The 22,313-nt window shown below is 36.1% G+C and overlaps 1 protein-coding gene across 1 annotated transcript; it reads right to left on the reverse strand.

Moving 5' to 3' along the window:
- Window positions 1-232: 232 nt before the first annotated feature.
- On the reverse strand, window positions 233-6,435 carry gata1a (GATA binding protein 1a). The gene is made up of 6 exons (XM_072665842.1): window positions 6,350-6,435; window positions 3,756-3,970; window positions 2,859-3,302; window positions 2,351-2,496; window positions 1,867-1,992; window positions 233-1,591 (listed from the first exon to the last, which is right to left on the reverse strand). The coding sequence occupies exons 2-6, from the start codon at window positions 3,958-3,960 to the stop codon at window positions 1,343-1,345; spliced, it is 1,170 nt and encodes a 389-aa protein (XP_072521943.1). The 5' UTR covers window positions 3,961-3,970; window positions 6,350-6,435; the 3' UTR covers window positions 233-1,342.
- Between the last annotated feature and the right edge of the window lie 15,878 nt (window positions 6,436-22,313).

The raw sequence follows: 22,313 nt of genomic DNA on the forward strand, positions 1-22,313 counted from the left end.
AAGAAGGGGGGATGCCACACAGTGGTAAAAATGGCCTTGTCCCAACTTTTTTGGGATTTGTTGACGCCATGAAATTTTGAATTAACATATTTCTCCTTTAAAATGTTACATTTACTCAGATTAAACTTTTAAACTTTTAGACATAGACTGTCATCTATGTTCTATTACGAATGAAATATTGACATTTGTCATCTCCACATCATTGCATTCAGTTTTTATTCACAATTTGTTTAGTGTCCCAACTTTTTTGGAATCCGGTTTGTACCTATGCCTTAGCTGGTTTTTAAAGGCCAGTTGATGCAAAGTTTAAAGCATTATAAATACTCTTACTCCTCAAATCTTGTCCCAATATTAAGAATTTACGCTAAGTAGCTTCCTAGCACTCTTAAAATCAAATACAGTAATTGATGCTCACAAAACAGGAGAAGGCTATAAGAAGATAGCAAGTGTTTTCAGGTAGCTGTTACCTCAGTTTGTAGTGTAATACAGAAATGGAAGCTAACAGGAATGGTGGACCTCAAGTTGAGATCTAGAAGACCAAGAAAACTTAATGACAGAACTGCAAAATAGGATTTCTAGAAAGGCAAATCAAAACATTTTGACTGCAAAAGAGCTCCAGGAAGATTCCACAGGTTCTGGAGTAGTGGTGCAATGAACAAATGGGCAAAGTTGTTTGCAGAAAAATGGTACAGAGTTTCATGAAAAGGACAATTCTCTAACTGTAAAGCATAGGGATGGATCGATCATGCTTTGGACTTGTGTGCCAGCCAGTTGCATAGAGAAAAAATCACTGACCTAAACATGATTAAAAATCTGTGGCTAGACCTCAAAAGAGCAGTGTATGAAAAACATGCTGGCTACTAAGAGCACTTACAAACAGTGGCACTTGCCAGTGTGGTGTTACTAAGTACTGACCATGCAGAGTACCATAAAAGATGGAAATAAAACAGTATCTTGTATCTTGTTTAAAATGCTGAAGAACTTTGCCATCTTTACGTATATTATAAATTAGGTAATCTTTTACTTGTTTATCTGTTCACAGTAACAGACTTTTTGACCAGGGGTGCCCATGCATGCCACTGTAGTGCCATAATGCATAGCAAATGACTAATAGTAGTTACTGAATAAAATGCATAATTTATGTGGTTCATCAACTTTTTCATAATATTTATATATCATTATACATTATACATAATATTTATATATCATTGAACATACAATTAAGAATATATATATATATATATATTCTTAATTGTATGTGTGTATATATATATATATATATATATATACACACACACACACACACACACACAAACACATTAAGTCCATTAAGCAGCTGTTTTTACACCAGTGTTGGCACTATGCTGCTGTTTGGGTGGTGTGTGTATGGTAGGTGTGTGTTGGTGTTAAATGATAGTAGGGGCCCTGGTGGTAGCGAAAAGGTCCCCACACACTCATCTTGTGTTACAGGAAGGCCCAGCTCGGGGTAAAGCTCTGTTCCCCCGCTTTTCTTCCCCTTTTTATTCCTGCTGGACACTTTGCGGTTTCGTGTCTGTATCCCATCCTTCTTCATGGTTAATGGCCTATTCACCTGTGGTTTCATTATAAGCATTTACAATAAATATCAACCTCCACATGATGTTTATGCCTCATTATATTGTGTTTACTTATTTCACCAATAACTCTTAAAAATATTTTAGTCCAGACCACATTATTTTTAACAATAACATTCTTTACATACTTACTATATTTGTCTTTTTTGCCTTTGCAACAAACTGGAAATTCATGTAATAATACAATGTGAAATGCAAAAATGAGAAAATCAGAAAAATGACAGTAATAACTTGATTTGTAAGACATACTTACATTGTGCAGTTTGAAGTAAAGTCCGCAAGCGTTACACACTGGCTCCCCATTAACATTACGTCTCCACAGTGTGGTGGTGCTGGTCTGGCAGTTGGCACACTGTGTCCCAGCGCGCTTACTCACAATCTAACACAACACACAGGCAGTCAGTTACTACTTCTGTTATTAATATTGGCCATAGTGTAATACATTTTACATGTTAATGTAATACATTTATGCTTCAAATGGCTGCTACATTTTTCTGTTATGCTATATACTTTTATCCATTTAACTCATGGCAGTATAACAAAAACATGAAAGCTGATTTATTTGAGGTTACATATTTCTATGCAGTTTTAAGCAACTGTGTTTCAGACACCAATCACATATATGCTAATATACTACATTTTGAATAAAAGGAAAATTGTTGTAACTTTTTTGCAACTGTTCGTTTTAGCTAAAACATATTAACTAATTTACTTAAATCTTAGAAACCTGAACACACCAGTCTTTTCTTGGGTCTGATAAGCGGTCTGTTTTGGCCATTCATTTTATGGTACAGGCCACAAGCATTACAGAGATAGTGTCCTGTCCCATCCCGCCTCCACAGAGGAGTGGCTGTAGCTCCACAGTTCACACACTCACGAGCATCTGTGGCACAAATATACAAAGTTATTCACGCAGAACCTCTGCATTTACCTGGTCTGTTTGCAGTATCCGTAGAGAAGATAAACTGTATTGTATTTGTAATGTATTTGAAATATTCAGAACTATCACGCAGAACAAAAGACAACTGGTGGAATGCTTTAGCTGAGGGTAATCTCAAAATTACACCTGTGGTTTCTGGCTTTTTACCCACTGGTACAACTCAGTTTGCATTTCTTTTCCTGAATTTACTGAATACTAATCCTTAAGATATAATAAAAGCCACAGATAAAATATTAAAACCACCAACTTAAAACCAGTGCATATTTTTTACAGTGTCTTTACTCAAATCAACTGTTCTGACTCACCTGGAGGAGAGAGTCTAATTTTATTCCTTAGTTTTGGTGAAAATGATGGAGGGTTGATCCAGGCCCCTGCGGTGGAGTAAAGCGCTGTGGGGCCATAATCTTGTGAAGGGGGCATATATGAGCTATAGGTGCCCAGCATGTGTGTATGAGGAGGAGAGTACACACCCCCATTGGAACCCAAATTCAGAAAGGTTCCTCCAGCTCCTCCCACTGGACTTAGACGCTCTGCCTTCAGGGAATCCTTGCCATCTTGTCCAGGGGAAGGGAAGGAAGAGGGGCTGGTGGGGTAAAGTGGTGGAGGGGTGTGAGGGTGTAGGGGTGGTTTCGTAAAGCAGCTGGATGCCCAGGCTGTGGAAGGACTGCTGTAGGTCAGAGAATGGCCTCCTGAACTGTCCAGCCATGGAAGATTACCAAGAAATGAGGGAGATGTGTAAACCTGTCGCACTGCAAAAAAACATACAAATCTTTTTATAGCTGTTGTTTCATTAACTTGTATCTCTAAAATGCAATTTAGAAAATAGGAAAAGGAAAAAGGTTGACTTGAATAAAAAATTCAGTTGATCCATTAAATGGACGATCCGTTAAATGATCCGTAAACAGCTGTAAGCACCTGTTTTTTAAATAGTATTTTTAAAAGCATTAGATTGATTAGATCATTGATAACAACATGGTGATGTTAGTGATATTCTGAAACAAAGGTAAATATTGATGTAAATAGGTGTTAATATGTTGTATTGGTTCAGATTAATTCCTGTTTTTTTAGTTAGAATATTATTTCAAATGAATTAACTAATGTAGCAATATTAATATTTTAGATTAAAATGGGAGTCTTATCAATCAGTTTCATCTTCAGATTGATGCTTGACTCCTGGCTTGACCTGGAGATTTTTACTTTACCTGGGCTTTGTCTAAATGCAGAGGGAGTCCTGTTCTGTCCACTGTTGAAGTATGATTGCAGACTGTAGTCTGTTTCTGAGGAGTAAAAAGTCTCCTCTTCCTGTCTGGGTGGCAGGAGTCCTGAATCACCTGAAAAACTGGCCAGCGAATCAGAACTGACCAAATTGGGGGAAACCCATTGTGATTCTGAGGGATTCTCCATCATCCTTCAGCTTCTGAAATACAATCATCCATGCTCATTACTGCTTTAGAATTCTTTAATTGCTATGCATTTCTTAAATATGTGTATTTCAGAAATCACATTTAACAACCTATTATGTGAGGGTTCTCAAGAACAATCAAAAACACTCCCCTAGATATTGTTGTCCAGTTATATGCTTTGGAATTGTAACTAGGGCTTAAGCCACTTACAGCCATGAGATATAGCAAAAGTAACCAGTAAGAGTTTAACAAGTTTTATATTGAATAGATCCTTTTAAGTTGGAAATGGTTAAATGATAAAAAAAAAAAATTAAAAGGATCATGAAAACATGTTTCATTCACAGCTCTTTACTTTGAAAGGGCATTATGTCTATTATTCATTTATTTACCTGTTTAAAAAGAGAGATCATGGATCAGTAGCGCAAAGTGCCACTTCCATTGCCAAATTGTAAATGAATCTTTCTGGTCATATGACTTCACCAATTACCACAAACTATTTCTATACCAGTATTGTGTATAATGAAATGCAATATGTTTTCAAATATATGCACAGAGCTGGATTTAAAGTGTATGTAAAACTGTCATGTTTAGATAGTCAAATAGTTTGATGGTACAGCTGAAGTGCTCCCTGCTGCAGTTGCTTTCAACTGTATTTCTTTAACTTTGGGGCACAACGAAATTTAATCAAGGCCACTACATGGAAACTTCCCTTTAAAAGATCCTCATTTGCTTGTGGCTGAAAGTGAACACTAAAAATACACAAGTCTATTACAGGCTTTAACGACAAGCACTATTAGAAACAACACTTGTTCTTTCAAGGGATTCACATACATTAATGAAAAGACTGATGCGCTGTACAATGTACAGCACATGTTGTTACATATTGTACAACAAAACAAGGCAGTTGTATTCAATTATAATGTAAAGTAGCCTGAATACTTTATACTATAATACTGCATTTTTATTTCTATATTTTTTAACTGTTCAATAAAAAGTCTTATGTAATGTAACTGATAGCTTTTCTTTATTATTGGGGACTGTACTAATATATTTATAAAGCCTTCATGTGCTAATCAGATATATTGGGTAATTAAATACATTTTTTACTTTTTAAGAATATTTAAACGTGTACATTAAGCTGAAACAAGCTGAAACATTAATATCACAGCATTCATAAATGCTTAAATATGGGTTTGCATTTAATGTTGAATGTAAATTACCATATGTATGTACAGGTCTCATACCGACTCATTATTTTTTCCCCATGTCTGTAAACTAAAAAGTTCAGGGAGCTTTCCAATAAAATAAAGTTTAATTATTTGTTACTCAAACATATTTAATATGTTAATATGTTCTACCTATATGTTATACCTACCTAACCTATTTAAATAAAATTATGTTAATAAAACAATGTATGGGAATAAAAGCAAAACAACATTGCCATAATTTAATCATTGTTTGAATAGCAATACTGTATGTGTTTTTTTTTTATCTATGAATAAGTATTATTGTAAAATCATGAACCAGGCCAAAGTAGGTAGGAATTGTTGCTAATTTGATGTGTATAGTTTTGGCTGATCTGTCAGAAAGAGTATCCTGGTTTTGTTTAATTATGATTATTTTCTGTATATAGAATGAATCATATGGAATCTCATTGTGGAGAATAAACTGTATGCTCCAAAAACCACAGAATCATTATGAAACATGCAACATATAACATGAAGTAATAAAATCACTGGAATTCAAAAGCACTGTTCAATTCATTTCATCTAAGTGTGTAGTTTTTTTTGTTTTTGTTTTTTTTCAGTTGAGCCTAATACATTTGTCTCTATGTGAAGTATAACAAATTTAATAAGTAAAAAATCTCCCTCTGGTCCAACTTCCACAGTTTCTTCACTGTGTTGGACATTTTTTCAATGGTCATCATCATTTACCACAAAAGTATCAGATTATACAGAATTACGTCTTCAGACATTGGTCTGTTGTCTAATTCATAAAATAACAGAACAGACATAGGCACAAAAGAAACATGTAAATGCTGCAACATGTTAAGTTTATGCCATTATCCTTACTATTAACATTTTACTATTTTGTTTCTTCTTTGTAGCGAGTTTGTTTCACCCCTGTGACAAATTAGACTGGAACACAATCCTTATACTTCAAGTGGCATACCCTGTTAATATTCAATTAGTTATTCAATATAGTATTACGTTTTCCAAAAATAAGAACTGATTTTGTATTTAAGAATTGTTTTTTCTTCTCTGTTTACATGGTTGACTTTATAAACATTTAAATGATATATTATTAAAATTGTTATCATTCTTTAAATTATCTATATATACATGCATTTGGAATAATAGTGTGTTCTATGGAGGTGTGTGTTTTGGTCTTACCTTCACAGGTGATGTCCTGAATCAGGTAAACTCTTAGGTGTCTCTGCAACAGAAAGGCACACACAGCTGAAGTCAGTTGACTGATCTGCTCTCGGTCTTATCTCTGTGTGGAGCAGTAGTAGCTGTGTGAATTTGGAGGGCCAGTGGGTGCGGCTGGGACAGTTTACAGTCTTCAGGATACGCCTACTCAGAAATTTGAATATCAAACGGTGAGCAGCTCTAGACCAGTAAGGAGTCCAACCACAGGACAGGGAACATTTTAAAGTGATACTTTGGACTTATTTGATGTCCGAAGTTTGTATCTTTACTTTTGCATTGAAGTTTAAAAAGCTAACAATCTTATGCCTCTGTAATTTACATTGTGCAAAATGTGCTGATTTTGTAAAGCTGCTTTGTGACAACACCAGTTGTAAAAGTGCTATATAAATACATTCGATTTGATTTTTAAGTATTTTAAGTATTTAAGTATTTTTAAATGCTTCCTATTACCACAATTGTTAAAAATTTTGATATAGTAAGTTTTTGCCAAATGATACATTTCATATCAAATCAAATTTACCCAAGTATGGAGTGCTTCATTGTACTGCACAGAAAGGTAAAAGTTACAAAGAGATTGAGAACATAACCATGGAGCTAATGCTGCACGCTTTAGACTGGCCTAGTCATTTGGTAGTCAAAGTGCTTCTTACTTTTATTGTTCATTGTTCAGTTTTCAGGAATATTTTTCTCAAACCAAAATGAATTTTTAATCATACACATAATGGTAATAGTATTGTTTTATTATGCTAAAGCCTTAACACTGCTTCAATAGTGTGTGTACTTTATGTGATGAAAGCACAACTAACCTTAAAAAGAGAAAGAGTGAATGTGTGTGTGTGTGTGTGTGTGTGTGTGTGTGTTTGTGTGAGTGTGTGTGTAGGGATGTGGCTCAGTCTGTACGAGCTGCTGTATTGTGATAAGAGAATATCAAGATCAATGTGGTAGTAGCGGCACATGGTCAACACATACACACACGCAAACATTGTGACTGTCCTTAGTCAGTTGCAGACCACTGTAAACATATGAACACTCAAAATTATTCAACCTCCACTGCAAACGAGGTTTAATATCAGCAAAATGTATAAATGTATATATGTTTGTAATAAGGTCATGACATCCAAGAGAGCATGATGTTTTCTTACATGTTTTCTAGTGCCAAAGGAAGCAAAGCAGCACCAGAACACAGAGCCACCACAATGCCTTACTGTGTATGTTTGATGGGTTTTGCTGCACACTACTATAAAAAGCCAATGTATAATGTATAGCAATTAACTTTATCTAACTTAAACCCTCCATTTTGATGCACTACTGAACAATATTGATGTCAGTTGATTTATCTCTAAACATTTCCTTATCATGTGTAGGTAAAAAAGACAAAACCCCTTAAAACAAATCTGCTGTCATGTTAATCTAAATGTTGGTGGTGTTGTTTTTATTTAATTCCTAAAATGTAAATGTTTTATATTAAAGTACAACATTTGCAAGGCCACACACAGCTCAGTGTCAAAACTATTAACAAGCAGCAAATCAATGCACATTTTATTGTGATGTCTAACAATAAATAACACTACAGAGCTATGATAAGACAAGTTAGCATTTTTACTTAGCTTGTCAATGCATGTAGCTTGATAAATTAATCTGATTAAATGGTACAGTGCTTATGGTTTTTTCACCCATATGCAAACATTTTGTAATTCAACCTATTATTTAAATTACTTTGAAGTTACACTTCATATTCAAGACCTAAGCATGGACCTAATCCATCATTTGAGAATGCAATATGCAATATTCATTGATTTAAAGTTGGCCATGAGATCATGTGCCAAACTCAAACATAAACTAAATATTAACTATTTTAAAGTGTTACCTGATTTCCATATTATGTTTTGGTGTTAAAATAACTAGTAATCATTGTAGAAATTAGCAATGTTAGCAAATGAAAACAAACTATATAACTGAGATGCAAAATGTAACTGCTTTTGTAATAAAAAAAGATGATTATCCACTAACTCTAACTGTCTATGAATTGATTGTGGATGATTGTGTATCAATTTGTGTGTCTGTGTGTGTGCTTGGGGGTGTGTATGTGTGTTATTGACAGGCAAAGCGCTAGTGGTGGCGGGGGAGGGGATTGGGTTTGGAGGGTGCAGTGGGCCTGCAGTTCCAGAGAAAGAGGTTTCTATGAACACTCAGCCTTATCTTTGAGCACACAGACAGCTGACACACTCACTCTCAGGAACCTCTACTCCTCACACACACTTCTCACATACTTCATTTAGCTCTTATTTAGTGTTTGACTGTCAAGTAAGATGTTAACCTATTTAGATTTATTTAGATATGATTAGAGTTGCAAATTATCTAAGTTTGTTCTACGTAATGCTCAGGCTAATGTAATATATAAGACATTTTTCTTTGACAATTTTGTTCCATAGAAAAGTAGATAATAGTGAATATTCAATGCACGATAAAAACTCAGCAGCATATATTTACCAAACAAAATGGGTCATTTTTTTTCAGTATGTCCTTTACACAATAGTTTGTAAAAGAAACCACCTATACTCTTTGTACCATGAAAAACACATTAATAAAAATAGAACAAAGTTTATGTAAGAACAAAAAACTTTGCAGAGATTAAGAGCAAAAAAAATACTTTCTTGAACTTTTATACTTTGTACACTGATATTAAACTGAACTTTAACACCACAGGTCCTTTGGGTAGGACTAAAAATCACCAGTTGAGGTTTAGAGCACTTTACAGTTCAGACTTCCACACCTTTTAACTGCCACAAAGCATGCATGCGTGCACATACACACACACACACACACACACACACACACACAACACACAAACACACAGGACAAAACAAATGCATTACTATATCCTGAGGAGAATTAAAGAAAGTATTGGGAATACAATACTTAACTGTAAAAAGCATACAAGTTTACAATTAATATAAATGTAGGATTGAAATTAAGTAGGAATTTGTTTCACTGAAAATGAGTTGACCTTTTGACTAAACTAACAGGTAATAAATGTTCTACTGTACTTCCACATTTATATTTTAAGCCGCATAGAATGCTTGATTATAAGATTACTGATGATGCAGTTGCTTAATCTACAAAACAGCAAAATCACTGGCTAAAGTAAGATACATCTTTTTTTATGTGCTTTTTATGTGCTACTGAAGAACAAAACAAAGAATTGTAGTCTATATGCAGAGCCTTGTTTTAGCCACACTTCTTTATTTTAGACCAGGAACTAAGACTATATCCCTCTCTCTCATGGGTATATAGTGTGTAGTTAGATCTGATTGTTTTGAAGTTAATTGTGTGTAAAATTAAATAAACCATGTTTTATAGAACAATTATGTAATTTAAAGTGTGTACTGGATAGCTTTTTTGAGTTACGTTCAAAATTGTTTCTCACTACTGAAACAGGGTATTCATATAAATCTTCATAATAAATTATGAAGAGAATAAATGTGCTAAAGATAAAGATATGCAGCTGTTAACAGTAGTAGAATATTATTATGCAGGTAAGGAAAAAACTAAACAATAACATTGCTATGCTATGCTGCTTGCTATGCTATTACAAACAGTACATTTAATATAATATTCTGAATTAGCTCAAATAACACTGGATATAAATGCAGCATAATCAGTGGGCAGAAAGATGTAGGTTTTGCTTATCAAGCGTGCTGCTTAAACGGCACTTAATAACTGGGGTTACACATCGGGCCCAGCCCATTTCCTTTACCCATACTCTATACTCTACCCATAATCACCCACTATATCTCAAGCTCTATCTTGTAGGCATGTCCATTCTGATGTTGTTGTGGTTGTTTGTGATCCAATAGCACTATTTTCTGTTGTTGAACATTTAGCTTCTTGAAGTGAAATATTACATTAAAATGACAAGATCCTAAACCTAACATAATACAAGGTTGCTGTGGCTCTGTATGTTCCAATCAGCAACACTTCCACTGACATAAAATCAAATCATGAAATCAAATTTATTTGTATAGCGACATTGTCACAATGCAGCTTCACAGGAATCAATAATAGGACAAGAGATCAACAAAACATAAAAACATAAAAACCCCCGCATACCAAAGGAGACAGTAACAAGGAAAAACTCCCTGGAGCTGGAAGAAGTAACCTCAGGAGGAACTAAGACTCACAATGGGGACCCATCCTCCTCTAGTTGAAAATTCTTTATAAATTATTGACAAAAAGTCACTGTACCACCACATAACACTCAAGTGTGCTGATATAATCATAATATAATACAACTTATATTATAGTAGAGATTGAAAGATGAAATTCATGAAAGTAATGACAGTGAATAGTGGTGGTAATAATAATGATAGTAGAAAATAGTTCAATATGGTAGATAGCAGTGGCAGGAGGGAGGGCAGCTGGTCTGACGTGGGTGGCAGGGAACCCTGCGGATTGTCTTACATCAGACCAGGATAAATGAGCAGTCAATAGCTTTAATTTCATTTTAACAAACCTGCTGTCTAATGAACTGATGTGCCATCCCATTTTGTTTCCCATTTCTTTAAATTTCACCCCATATGAGCACTTGATGCACCCCTTTGGTAAGTCCTAATTAAAACACACTTTTGTGAAAGCAATTAGCCATGTTCCACTGCAATCCAGTGACGTTCCTCGCATAAAACAATTTAATGGATAAATAAAAAGTGCAGATGGAACCAAGATAGAAATGGTTTTGTTTGTCATGTATGTGAAAATTCTAAAGTTAGAAGCACTGTTTAACATTTTTGCTGGTGATCCCTTAATTTTAGCAGCAGCACAGCGAAAATAGCAGCAACTGTTAAATCCAGCGTTGTGGCAACTGCGGTATTTAGCAATTAAGCAACAGTGTCATATACAGGTGAAGGGATGTAAGGCAAAACGTGTCCTGATTCTGCTCTCAGATGCCTTACATTCCTTTTACCTGCTTTTCTTCATAAAAGTTTCAGGAGTGGGCTGGGGCGATAATTGTGACAGGGCCATGGAGTGTTGTGTAACTAAAGCAGAGCAATGTTTGAACCCTTTATCCCCCTACAACAGGCACACTTATTTATATCATTATCTGTACTCCATAAATTCAAATACTAGAAGTAACTCTTTACCTTTTTTGTGTTAATGACTGCTCATCATTATTCTTACCGTACCATTAATTAAATAATATTATGATTCAGCACACCTAAGCAGAAGCTCAGTCTTATGTGGTGGGACTTTTTATCAATAATTTAGAAGGAGTTTTGACTAGAGGAGGATGGATCCCCCTTGTGAATCTTGGCTCCCCCCAAGGCTTCTTCCGCAAGTTTTTCCTTGGCACTGTTGCCTTTGGCTTGCTCACCAGGGTTTATTATGTTTATGTTTTGGTGATTTGTTGATCTCCTGTCCTATTACTGGATTCCTGTAAAGCTGCTTTGTGACAGTAGCAGGTGTTCAAAAGTGCAATACAAGTAAAATGTAACTGTCATCACTATGGGTTTACATACACAGCTATGCAGACAGCTATACACTATTTCGAAAACATAGGTGCCTTTAAGCACTGTAATGTATTGCATGTTTTGTAATGCCTTAACAAGATGAAAGATAAAACAGATGGAGAGCATTGGTTGCATTCCCCAAGGTCCTTGTTGGGAAGCTGCTTTGCTGCAGACAGGAAAGGTCTGCAGAGGGTGGTGAAGCCTTTCCACCACCAAGGACATCTATACCTCCAGATGCAGGAAGAGGGCCACCTGCATCATGAAGGACCCCACGTACCCAGCACATTCACTTTTTGTCCCACTCCCCTCAGACAAAACGTAAAACGAACACAATGAGAAACAGCTTAATTTCAGAAGCTGTAAGACTCCTAAACTCCATCTAGCCAAACACACTACACTGACACTTTTAAGGACTCTAAGACACTTTACCCACACTCTGCTACTTTTTTTCTCTGCTTTTCCCACGTTTTCTATTTCTATTTTCTACACTTCTTATATTCTAGAATTTTATTATTATTACTTTATTTATTCATAATTGCTCTTTGGGTGTAACTGGGACCATGTACCACATGTGATGCGAATGGCAATAAAGTCTCCTTGAATCCTTGAATCATTGTTCAAACAGTGGCTCTGCAGTGAAAAGAAGTGCACCACTAGGGGTCGCCAAAGGTAATTATAAGCATGGGCCAGAATATTCCCCACCTGCATCTGTTAAGATGTTAAACTATCATAATAAATAAATGTGGTATACTTGTAATTTGTCTGTGTCTTCATACAGAAGAATGATAACTTTAAGAAAGGTTTGTGTGTGCCACCTCTCTCTGCCACAGGGACAAACAGTGCAGCAGGCATACTTTGATGCTGTAATCAAATCAAATATTTTTTTTTTTGTATAGCGCATTTTTACAACTGGCGTTGTCAGAAAGCACAATGTTAAAGGAACCAGTAAGAGACCAAGAGATCAACAACTCATAAAAACCTAAAACCTCCAGCGAGCAAAAGGTGACAGTGGCAAGGAAAACCCTCAGACCACCCTCAGAACTGGAGGAAAAAAACTCAGTCCTCCTCTGGTCAGAACTATTTAAAAATGATTGATAAAAGTCACCATATCTTCACATAAGACTGTTCTACTGCTCAGGTGTGTTGAAACAATCATGATTTAATATAACTAATATAATCATAGTACAGGTGGTAAGAATAATGAAAGTAATGGTGGTTAATGGTGGCAGTTATAATTATTGCAGATCATTATTATAATTATTGCAGTTCATATAAATTTTAACAGTCATTATAGGAGGATAAAAGTGGCAGAAGGCAGCCTGGTGGTCAGTCTGGTGGGTGGTCTCATGCAGGTGCAGAGGACCCCAGTGGTCAGTCTTCCAATAGGTCAGGCCGGATAAGTGGGCAGTCATTAAGGTAAAGAGATTTCTTCTGATTGGATTAATGGAGTACAGTGTGGTAAACGACTCTGGCAGGTATGACTATAACAGCTTAATTAAAGGAACGGAGCCAGAAAGTGACACAGACATGTAGGAAACACTGGCATCCACCCACTCTGCCATATTCATATGAGTAACATTTAGTAAGATAGAACTTTTGAGTAAGTAATCAAAACTATTTAAGAACAGTATGTGTTCACTTGTTGGCACTTACAAAAATCAACAAGATACGACATTTTAACAGGGGCGCTCAAACGTTTACATAAGACTTTATATACAGCACCAGTAGTACAGTTTTTCCCCCAAAAGGTTCCTGCCTTGTCATTGTCTGGTGAAAAGCATTTTGTGGATAGTTTGACATTGCTTCTGTTCTATTAATTAGAACCAAATTATGTTAGAAAATAACAATATAGCAGATAGCTAATTATGTGTAATCTGCAGAAAATAAAGCAAATAAGGAAATGTATTGTGTATATATAAAGTAGTGCATAATTAGGGATGTCACAATACTAGAAATGTGCTAGTCAGTACCAGTACCACTACAAAGTTCTTTTATTCTCAATACCAATTGTGATACCACAACAAAAATAACACCAGTGAAACAAATCTTTCAATGTTCTCTTCAACTTCTCTTCAAATAAAAGTACCTGTTACTGGTAAAATGGCCAATGAGTTTAGAAACAAAAAAAACACCTAATTTTTTACACTTAGTCCATTATATCTATATATAATTACAGGCTGGTTTCCCTCTGTTTCTCTACATATATTGTTAGCCTCCTTTCACCCTGTTTCTCGCAAAGTATGGACAGGACCACCACAGAGCAGGTATTATTGGGTTAGTAGGTCATTCTCAGCACTGCAATAATACTGACATGTTGCACTGGTTAGAGTGGATTTGAGTGCTGCTGGAGTGCTGCTAGCGTTTCTAAACACTGTGTCCACTCACTGTCCACTCTATTAGTGCTTTTACATAGTTGGTCCAACTTGTAGATGTAAAATAAGAGACAGAGGATCTGTTGCTGCACAGCTTGTGTTGTTCATCCTTTAGTTCTTTATCAGCGTTCACAGGGTGCTGCCCACAGGATGCTGCCCACAGGACTGTTGGCTGGATATTTGTGGTTCCTTTAAGCATCACACAATCTTATTCTAGATTCTAATTTACTAAGTCCCATCTCTAGTTTGTTTGTTTTATTTACAGAAGAATTGGCAATGAATAGTAATTGCAGCCCCATATTGTGACAGTGTCGATTGCAAAATGATTAGCCTGCTTTTCTTGCCCTGTATGGCTTTAGCATACAAAAAGATTTGGCTTACATAGGTTTTTTGAGCATCTCTAAATACACTATAACTGATTTAAGCTTGTGATATGAGCTCATAATGAAAACCAAAACTGAATAGTCATTTACGTTTCAAGATCACAAAGTCACTGCAAACTTAATATCAAATTCAATTTAGTGCTTTTAATAAATTAAAAGGCATAATAAATAAAAATGTATGATGCATAAAAAAATTAAATTAAGACTTTTTTGTTAAAATAAAATAAATGTACAATATTATAATATTACTTTACTCTTTCCCAGAGCCTTGTCAATAGTGACAACATGAGACTGATGATCTAGAAAAGAAATATGGTTAATCATGGTTGTAACCAGAAATATACACCCCCTGGTTGTTGGTAGACCAACTACAGTGGGGAAAAAAAGTATTTAGTCAGTCAGCAATTGTGCAAGTTCTCCCACTTAAAAGAATTGACATCATAGGTAGACCTCAACTATGAGAGACAAAATGAGAATTTTTTTTTTTTTAAAAATCACATTGTCTGATTTTTAAAGAATTTATTTGCAAATAATGGTGGTCACCTACAAACAAGCAAGATTTCTGGCTGTCACAGACCTGTAACTTCTTCTTTAAGAGGCTTCTCTGTCCTCCACTCATTACCTGTATTAATGGCACCTGTTTGAACTCGTTAACAGTATAAAAGACACCTGCCCACAACCTCAAACAGTCACACTCCAAACTCCACTATGGTGAAGACCAAAGAGCTGTCGAAGGACACCAGAAACAAAATTGTAGACCTGCACCAGGCTGGGAAGACTGAATCTGCAATAGGCAAGCAGCTTGGTGTGAAGAAATCTACTGTGGGAGCAATAATCAGAAAATGGGAGACCTACAAGACCACTGCTAATCTCCATCGATCAGGGGCTCCACGCAAGATCTCAGCCCGTGGGGTCAAAATGATCACAAGAACGGTGAGCAAAAATCCCAGAACCACATGGGGGGACCTAGTGAATGACCTGCAGAAAGCTGGGACCAACGTTACAAAGGCTACCGTCAGTAACCCACTACACCGCCAGGGACTCAGATCTTGCAGTGCCAGACGTGTTCCCCTGCTTAAGCCAGTACATATCCGGGCGTGTCTGAAGTTTGCTAGAGAGCATTTGGATGTTCAGGAAGAGTATTGGGGAGAATGTCTTATGGTCAGATGAAACCAAAGTAGAACTGTTTAGTACAAACACAATTCGTTGTGTTTGGAGGAGAGTGAATGCTGAGTTGCATCCAAAGAACACCATGCCAACTGTGAAGCATGGGGGTGGCAAAATCATGCTTTGGGGCTGTTTCTCTGCAAAGCGACTGGTCCGTGTACATGAAAGAATGAATGGGGCCATGTATTGTGAGATTTTGAGTGCAAACCTCCTTCCATCAGCAAGGGCATTGAAGATAAAACGTGGCTGGGTCTTTCAGCATAACAGTGATCCCAAGCACACTGCCAGGGCAACAAAGGAGTGGCTTCGTAAGAAGCATTTCAAGGTCCTGGAGTGGCCTAGCCAGTCTCCAGATCTCAACCCCATAGAAAACCTTTGGAGGCAGTTGAAAGTCTGTGTTGCCCGCTGACAGCCCCAAAACATCACTGCTCTAGAGGAGATCTGCATGGAGGAATGGGCCAACATGCCAGCAACGGTGTGTGCCAACCTTGTGAAAATGTTTGACCTCTGTCATTGCCAACAAAGGATATATAACAAAGTATTGAGATTAACTTTTGCTATTGACAAAATACTTATTTTCCACCATTATTTGCAAATAAATTCTTTAAAAATCAGACAATGTGATTTTCTGATTTTTTTTTTCTCATTTTGTCTCTCATAGTTGAGGTCTACCTATGATGTCAATTACAGGCCTCTCTAATTTTTTTAAGTGGGAGAACTTGCACAATTGGTGACTGACTAAATACTTTTTTTCCCCACTGTAGGTGTATAATAAAGTGGACACAGTGTTTTAACATTTCAGTAGCATTGCTGTGTCCAAACCACTCATACCAGTGCAACACACACTAACACACGCCACCACATGTCCGTGTCACTGCAGTGTTGCGAATAATCCAAATACTACCTGCTCCGAGGTTGTCCTGTGGGGTCCTGACCACTGCAGAACAGGGTGAAAGGCAGGCTAACAAAGTATGCAGAGAAACAGTCTGGAACTATACTACTACTGTAACTACAAAGTGCTCCTATATGGGAAGTGGAGCTGATAAAATGCACAGTAAGTGTAGAAACAAGAAGCTTGTTTTAATGAAGTGAACTGTTAGTGTATATTTAAGGTTACAGAAAAGTTGCAAAATTAATAAAAAAAAAGACCATCATTTATTTTAGATTTAGTATGTTTTGTTATTTTGTATTATGGTATTAATGTTTTATTTGTTAATTTCATAATTTTGTGATATTTAAATTTTTTACACAAAAGGTGGTACATGTTTTAAAAAGACATCACAATAAATGCCATGGTATATAGAGAATATTCCTGTCTTTATTTGTTGTATAAACTATATTAAACATTGAATGTAGCAAACCAATTTTAGTTTCATCTAAAGTCTAAATTCATTGCATGTCAAAGCAAATGTAGCTTTTGTTTGTGGAAAACATTAAGTTGTAAAAAATAATTTTGTATTTAAGTTGTATGCTTGTTAACTGAAGAAAAGAAAGAAGAAGACTTATGGGATAAATAATTAAATTACCTATAACAAATTTAGTGTTTTAATTTTAAAAACTCGGATGTAATAGTAAATATTATTTTTTTCCAAACTAAAAAAATAAACAAGCTACAGTATATGGTTGACTTTGGTTAAATATGTTTGTTTTTTTTGTCTATGGCTAAAGTGAACATTTTATTAATTGTAAATCAAGATTCAACTTAATCATAAATACGCTTTGAGAAAAACAAATAAATTTAGGTGTAACAAATTAGAGTAATTTTAGTTTTGTCCAAAGTGTCATTTTTTTCATTGTAGGTAAAGTGAAGACACTATAGAAGACATACCAGATGTAAAAATCAATTTGAATATTTAAGGTTTACTACATCTAGGCCCATATTCATAAAACTTCAGTATATGTGATGATCTAAAATCAGATTTGTCTCATTTGCAGCGATCTTAGTGACTAACAGCTCCTAATTGGAGAAGCTTTATGAATAGAGTCTGATGAAAATATTTTAAATTATATTAAAATGATGATGATAAAAAAGACAAACGTAAAAAATTGGGCAATATGAGGCCCTGCAAAATATCTAGCATTCAACCGGCAAGGTATAATTTATTGATCGAATTCACTCCAGCATGCTCTAGACACTCTAGACACATTGCTTATACTTTGTTAAGACATTGTATGACAAAAAGAAAGTCATATAGGATTACATTCAATGGTATTTCATTTACTGCAACCATTTCTCCATTCAGGGGTATTGTGTCATGCCTGGTCAGGCATGGCAGTGAAAACAGGGAAACCCTTGCAGGTATGGACAATGGAAGACTTTAATGAAAACAGGGTAACGTAATTAGAAATAACTGAACTGAATACAAACAGGGGTGGATCAATCTAAGGGATGCAACTAGAAAGAAACTGTGTAATGTGGCAACACAAACTGGGCAAAACAACACTGAGCGAGAGTGTGGGTGTGGTAAGAAACAAAAACAAGAAGTGGCAAAAACAATGAACATAAACTCGAAACAGGGCTTTGGCAGGAACAAAACAGAACAGAGTACCAGGGCAGACAAGATAACAAGGATAGTAGATCAGACAGGCAATGACAAGATCAGAATACTTTCCCTTTGTGCAGACTGTAGAACGCAGTGGTACAGCGGTTGCAACAGAGTTAATTCACAGCAACGTGAGAAAGTAGCGAGGGCTTAAGAAGCCCTATTCGTGGTCCGACCATACAATACTAAAATAGTCTGAGTACTGTGTAAGAACCTATATAATCCCACCTTCCTTACTTGTAATCAATTGAAAGCTCAGATAGTGATAGTAATGTGCAGGTACCAGCTGAGTATATAGATTTAAATAAGTTTTGCAGACTTAAGTAAATGGCCACCCTGCCCGACCTGCTAGAAGATTGCCCGCTGAGGTCCCCTCTACCTGGAGGTACCCTCCTACCACTGCTACCTGTCTAATGACCATGTTAAAACCTAATTGAACTCCTAACTATCTGCCACTATTAATATCACTACTATTAACTATCCACACCATGATTAATATATTATGATTATGATCACCTTTGATCACTGGTTCCTCCCAAGGTTTCTTCCTTGGAGTTTTTCCTTGCCACTGTTGCCGTTGGCTTGCTCACTGGGGGGCTTGGATCCTTCATGTCTTCTTAAGTTATTTCTTTTTTGTCTCTGTCTTTTACTAATTACTAATTATGTAAAACTGCTTTGTGACGACAACAGTTGTAAAAAGCGTTATACAAATAAATCTGACTTGACTTGACTTCATAATGCTGACATCATTAACTTCTGATGATCAGCAGTTTATACAGTAAGCCATACAGTAAAAAATAATGAAAATAGTAATAAAATAAAATAATAACTGAAAAAATAATTTAGACACTGAAACAGTTGATTTGATGTGGTCAGTAATTAATGAGTTAATATGACAGAGACATAATAAGTAAGTAGTTCTCTAGGAGATGTGTAAGATTTATAAGTAATTCTTATTAGTTAATAGTGAACTACCATAGTTAATGGTTCACTACTGAGTAATTAATCAGTACTCCATGGTAGTTAATAGAAGTGATTCTGGTGTTAATGCAGCACTATTCATTAGTTCCTGCCTCCTAACTCTGAAACGTATTGTTATGTATTGTTAAGTGTTCCCTGCAACTGTAATGGAATAAAAGTGGGTTAATGCTATAGCAGTAATTATAAAATGAATGTACTAGAAATTTAATGTAAATTACTTTCCTGCTATTTTCCTGCTATCTGCCATTACATTGGCAATAGGGTTGAAGGTGATTTATCTAAACTTTAGATAAATTCATTCCTTTTAGTATTTTTCTTAACTGCAGCTTAAGAAATATATTTTATGACATTATAGTAAATTAACGAAAAAAAAAAAAAAATTTAAATACCATGCTGCAAAACAGAAGCATCGACCATCATGCCTTTTATGCTGGTCTATGTTGGTTTCTGCTAGTCTGGTGCTTTTTTAATTGGTCACCCCCAGGGTTCCAATGCCGGTTGTCCATTATAACAGCATCAAAAACATAATATTTGATGATTTTGCAGATGACCAGACAATTTTTTAAAATTTATCCAGCAGGGCAATTAATTTTTAAATCGTTTTATAAACCAATGTTGTGTTTGTTTTTGTTTGTTAATTGTTTTTTTTGTAATAAATAAACACACAGGGCATCATATTTTAGTGAGTGTCATGTATATGAGCCATCTTAACTCAATGATGGGTTTACATGAAAGCAGTCAAGCAAAACAAATTTATTTCATGCAGCCAAACAAAGTGTTTTCTGAAGTAGTGGTCAAATGCAGAACGTTTTTGCTTTACACAAGGAACACCTGCAAGGCCCTAGGTGAGTTTTGTCATGCATGTCCCTTTGTTTGGTCTCTCAAGCACATGGCTCTGTTTGTTTGTAATTCCTAGCCCCATCTGTTCATCAGTGTTCCCACCTGTGTCTCCTCTATAGCCACGCCCCCTTGTTAGTCCCAGGTGTTCCTCGTCTGTCTGTGTAAGTACCCCATTGTTTTAGCCTTCCCTTGTCTCGTGTTGTGCATGTTCATGTGTCTATGTCAGTTTGTGGTTTGTTAGCTTGGCCTGTTTGCTTGTTTCTTTAGTTAGTTGTACAGTGTTTGTTTCTTTAGTTAAGTTTCAGTGTTTGTTTTCTTTGTAACCTGTTCGCTCTGTTTGTTTTTGTACTTAATAAATCCTGCACGTACAAGCTCCATAACATGACAGAATCCACCCCCCTCAAATGCGCAACTCCCGGGGCGCAGAAAGTTAACCCTCCTGGAGCCAGCAAAAGAGGAAGGTCAGAAGTCCAGACAGGGGGCAAGACAAGAGACAAAACAGGAGACTGCACACAAGACTGGACAGGAGGCTGGATACGGACATTGGACAAAAGCAGATACCGGACATGAGGCTAAACATTGGACAGGAACGGTGTTCTATCACAGTATGGAGCTTCGAGGCAGAGGCACATGCAGGATTCATTAAACACAAAACCAAACAAAGTGAACAGGATACAAAGAAAACAAACACTGAAACTTAACTAAAGAAACAAACACTATACAACTAACTAAAGAAACAAGTAAACAGGCCAAGCTAACAAACCGCAAACTGACATGAACACACAAACACATGAACATGCACAACACCAGACAGAAAGATGAGGAACTTACAAGGGGTGTGGCTAAATAGGAGACACAGGTGGGAACACTGATGAACAGGTGGGGCAAGGAATGACAAACAAACAGAGCCATGTGCTTGTGAGTGCTATAAGCCATATGCTATGAGAATTTTTAACAGATTTTAGTTCTCTTGTTTAAAAAAAATGTATTGAGGGTTTGATGCTGCTCTGGTAATTGTGTGGATCCTTAGCAAGAACAAATGGTTATAGTGACATATGCTAACCCTGCCCCCAACCTCTGGCCAGGAGTACCTTGTTCCCTGCACATTTTTGTGTTTTCCTGCTATAACATGCACACAACTCAAGAATGTCTTGTTATTTGTCCTGGGGTAAATTTGAAAAAAAAAATCTGAAAGCTTAAATGTGTTGTTTGTAGTTGGCAGTCTTTCAGTCAAAGGCAATGTAAAAATCGTTTGACTGTAGACCATGACACCAGCAGCTTCTAGTTCATGACAGGACGGATTTGGGTTGTTCCTGACCTCTTAGATGAAACGTGGAGATGTTTGGCCATGATGCACAGTGCCACTTTTGGTGAAAAAAACAGCATATCAGCTCTGTCAAGCACAGTCGTGGAGGGGCTTTGATATTAGGCTTGTTTTGCAGCCTAGGGACCTAGGCATCTGGCAGTCATTGAATCAACTATGAACTCTGTATACTAATTTATTCTAGATGCAAATGTGAGACCTTTTATCCCACAGTTAAAGCTTGACCGAAATTGTGTCATGCATCAGGACAATTATCCCAAGCATACCAACAAATCTACAGAATGGCTGAAAAAAAAAAGAATCAAGGTGTTGCGGTGTCCAGACCTCAACCTGATAAAAATGCTGTTGCAGGACCTTAGAAGAAGGGTGCATAAACAAATGTCCACAAACATTAATGAACTAGAGCAACATTGTAAAGAAGAGTGGCCAAAATCTGTCCAGAACGATGTGAGAGACTGATAGTCATACAGAAATTAATAACTTCAAGTTGTTGCTTCTAAAGTGTGTGTACTTAATTTTTTCCAATTTGGCCTTGTTTGGTTAAATAATGACGTGTGTTTAGCGGAGGTTGCATTTACCTAATTTTAAGACTTTAAGTTGAGGTGTTATTTTATTACACCCCACCGTTTAGAACTTACGGTTTGGTTCAACTTGGGTAAAACAGAAATAAGCAACAAAAAATCCAAAAACATAAGACTAGTGTTCTTTTCTTTTCTTTTATATTATGTAATATTATATTGTTTTTCATTTCACACACCAGTCAGCATGCGCCAAGCTTTGCATGGATTGCTGCTAAGTTGATAACAGCTAA

Source organism: Salminus brasiliensis, chromosome 21 (assembly GCF_030463535.1).
Source record: "Salminus brasiliensis chromosome 21, fSalBra1.hap2, whole genome shotgun sequence".
Taxonomy (NCBI): domain Eukaryota; kingdom Metazoa; phylum Chordata; class Actinopteri; order Characiformes; family Bryconidae; genus Salminus; species Salminus brasiliensis.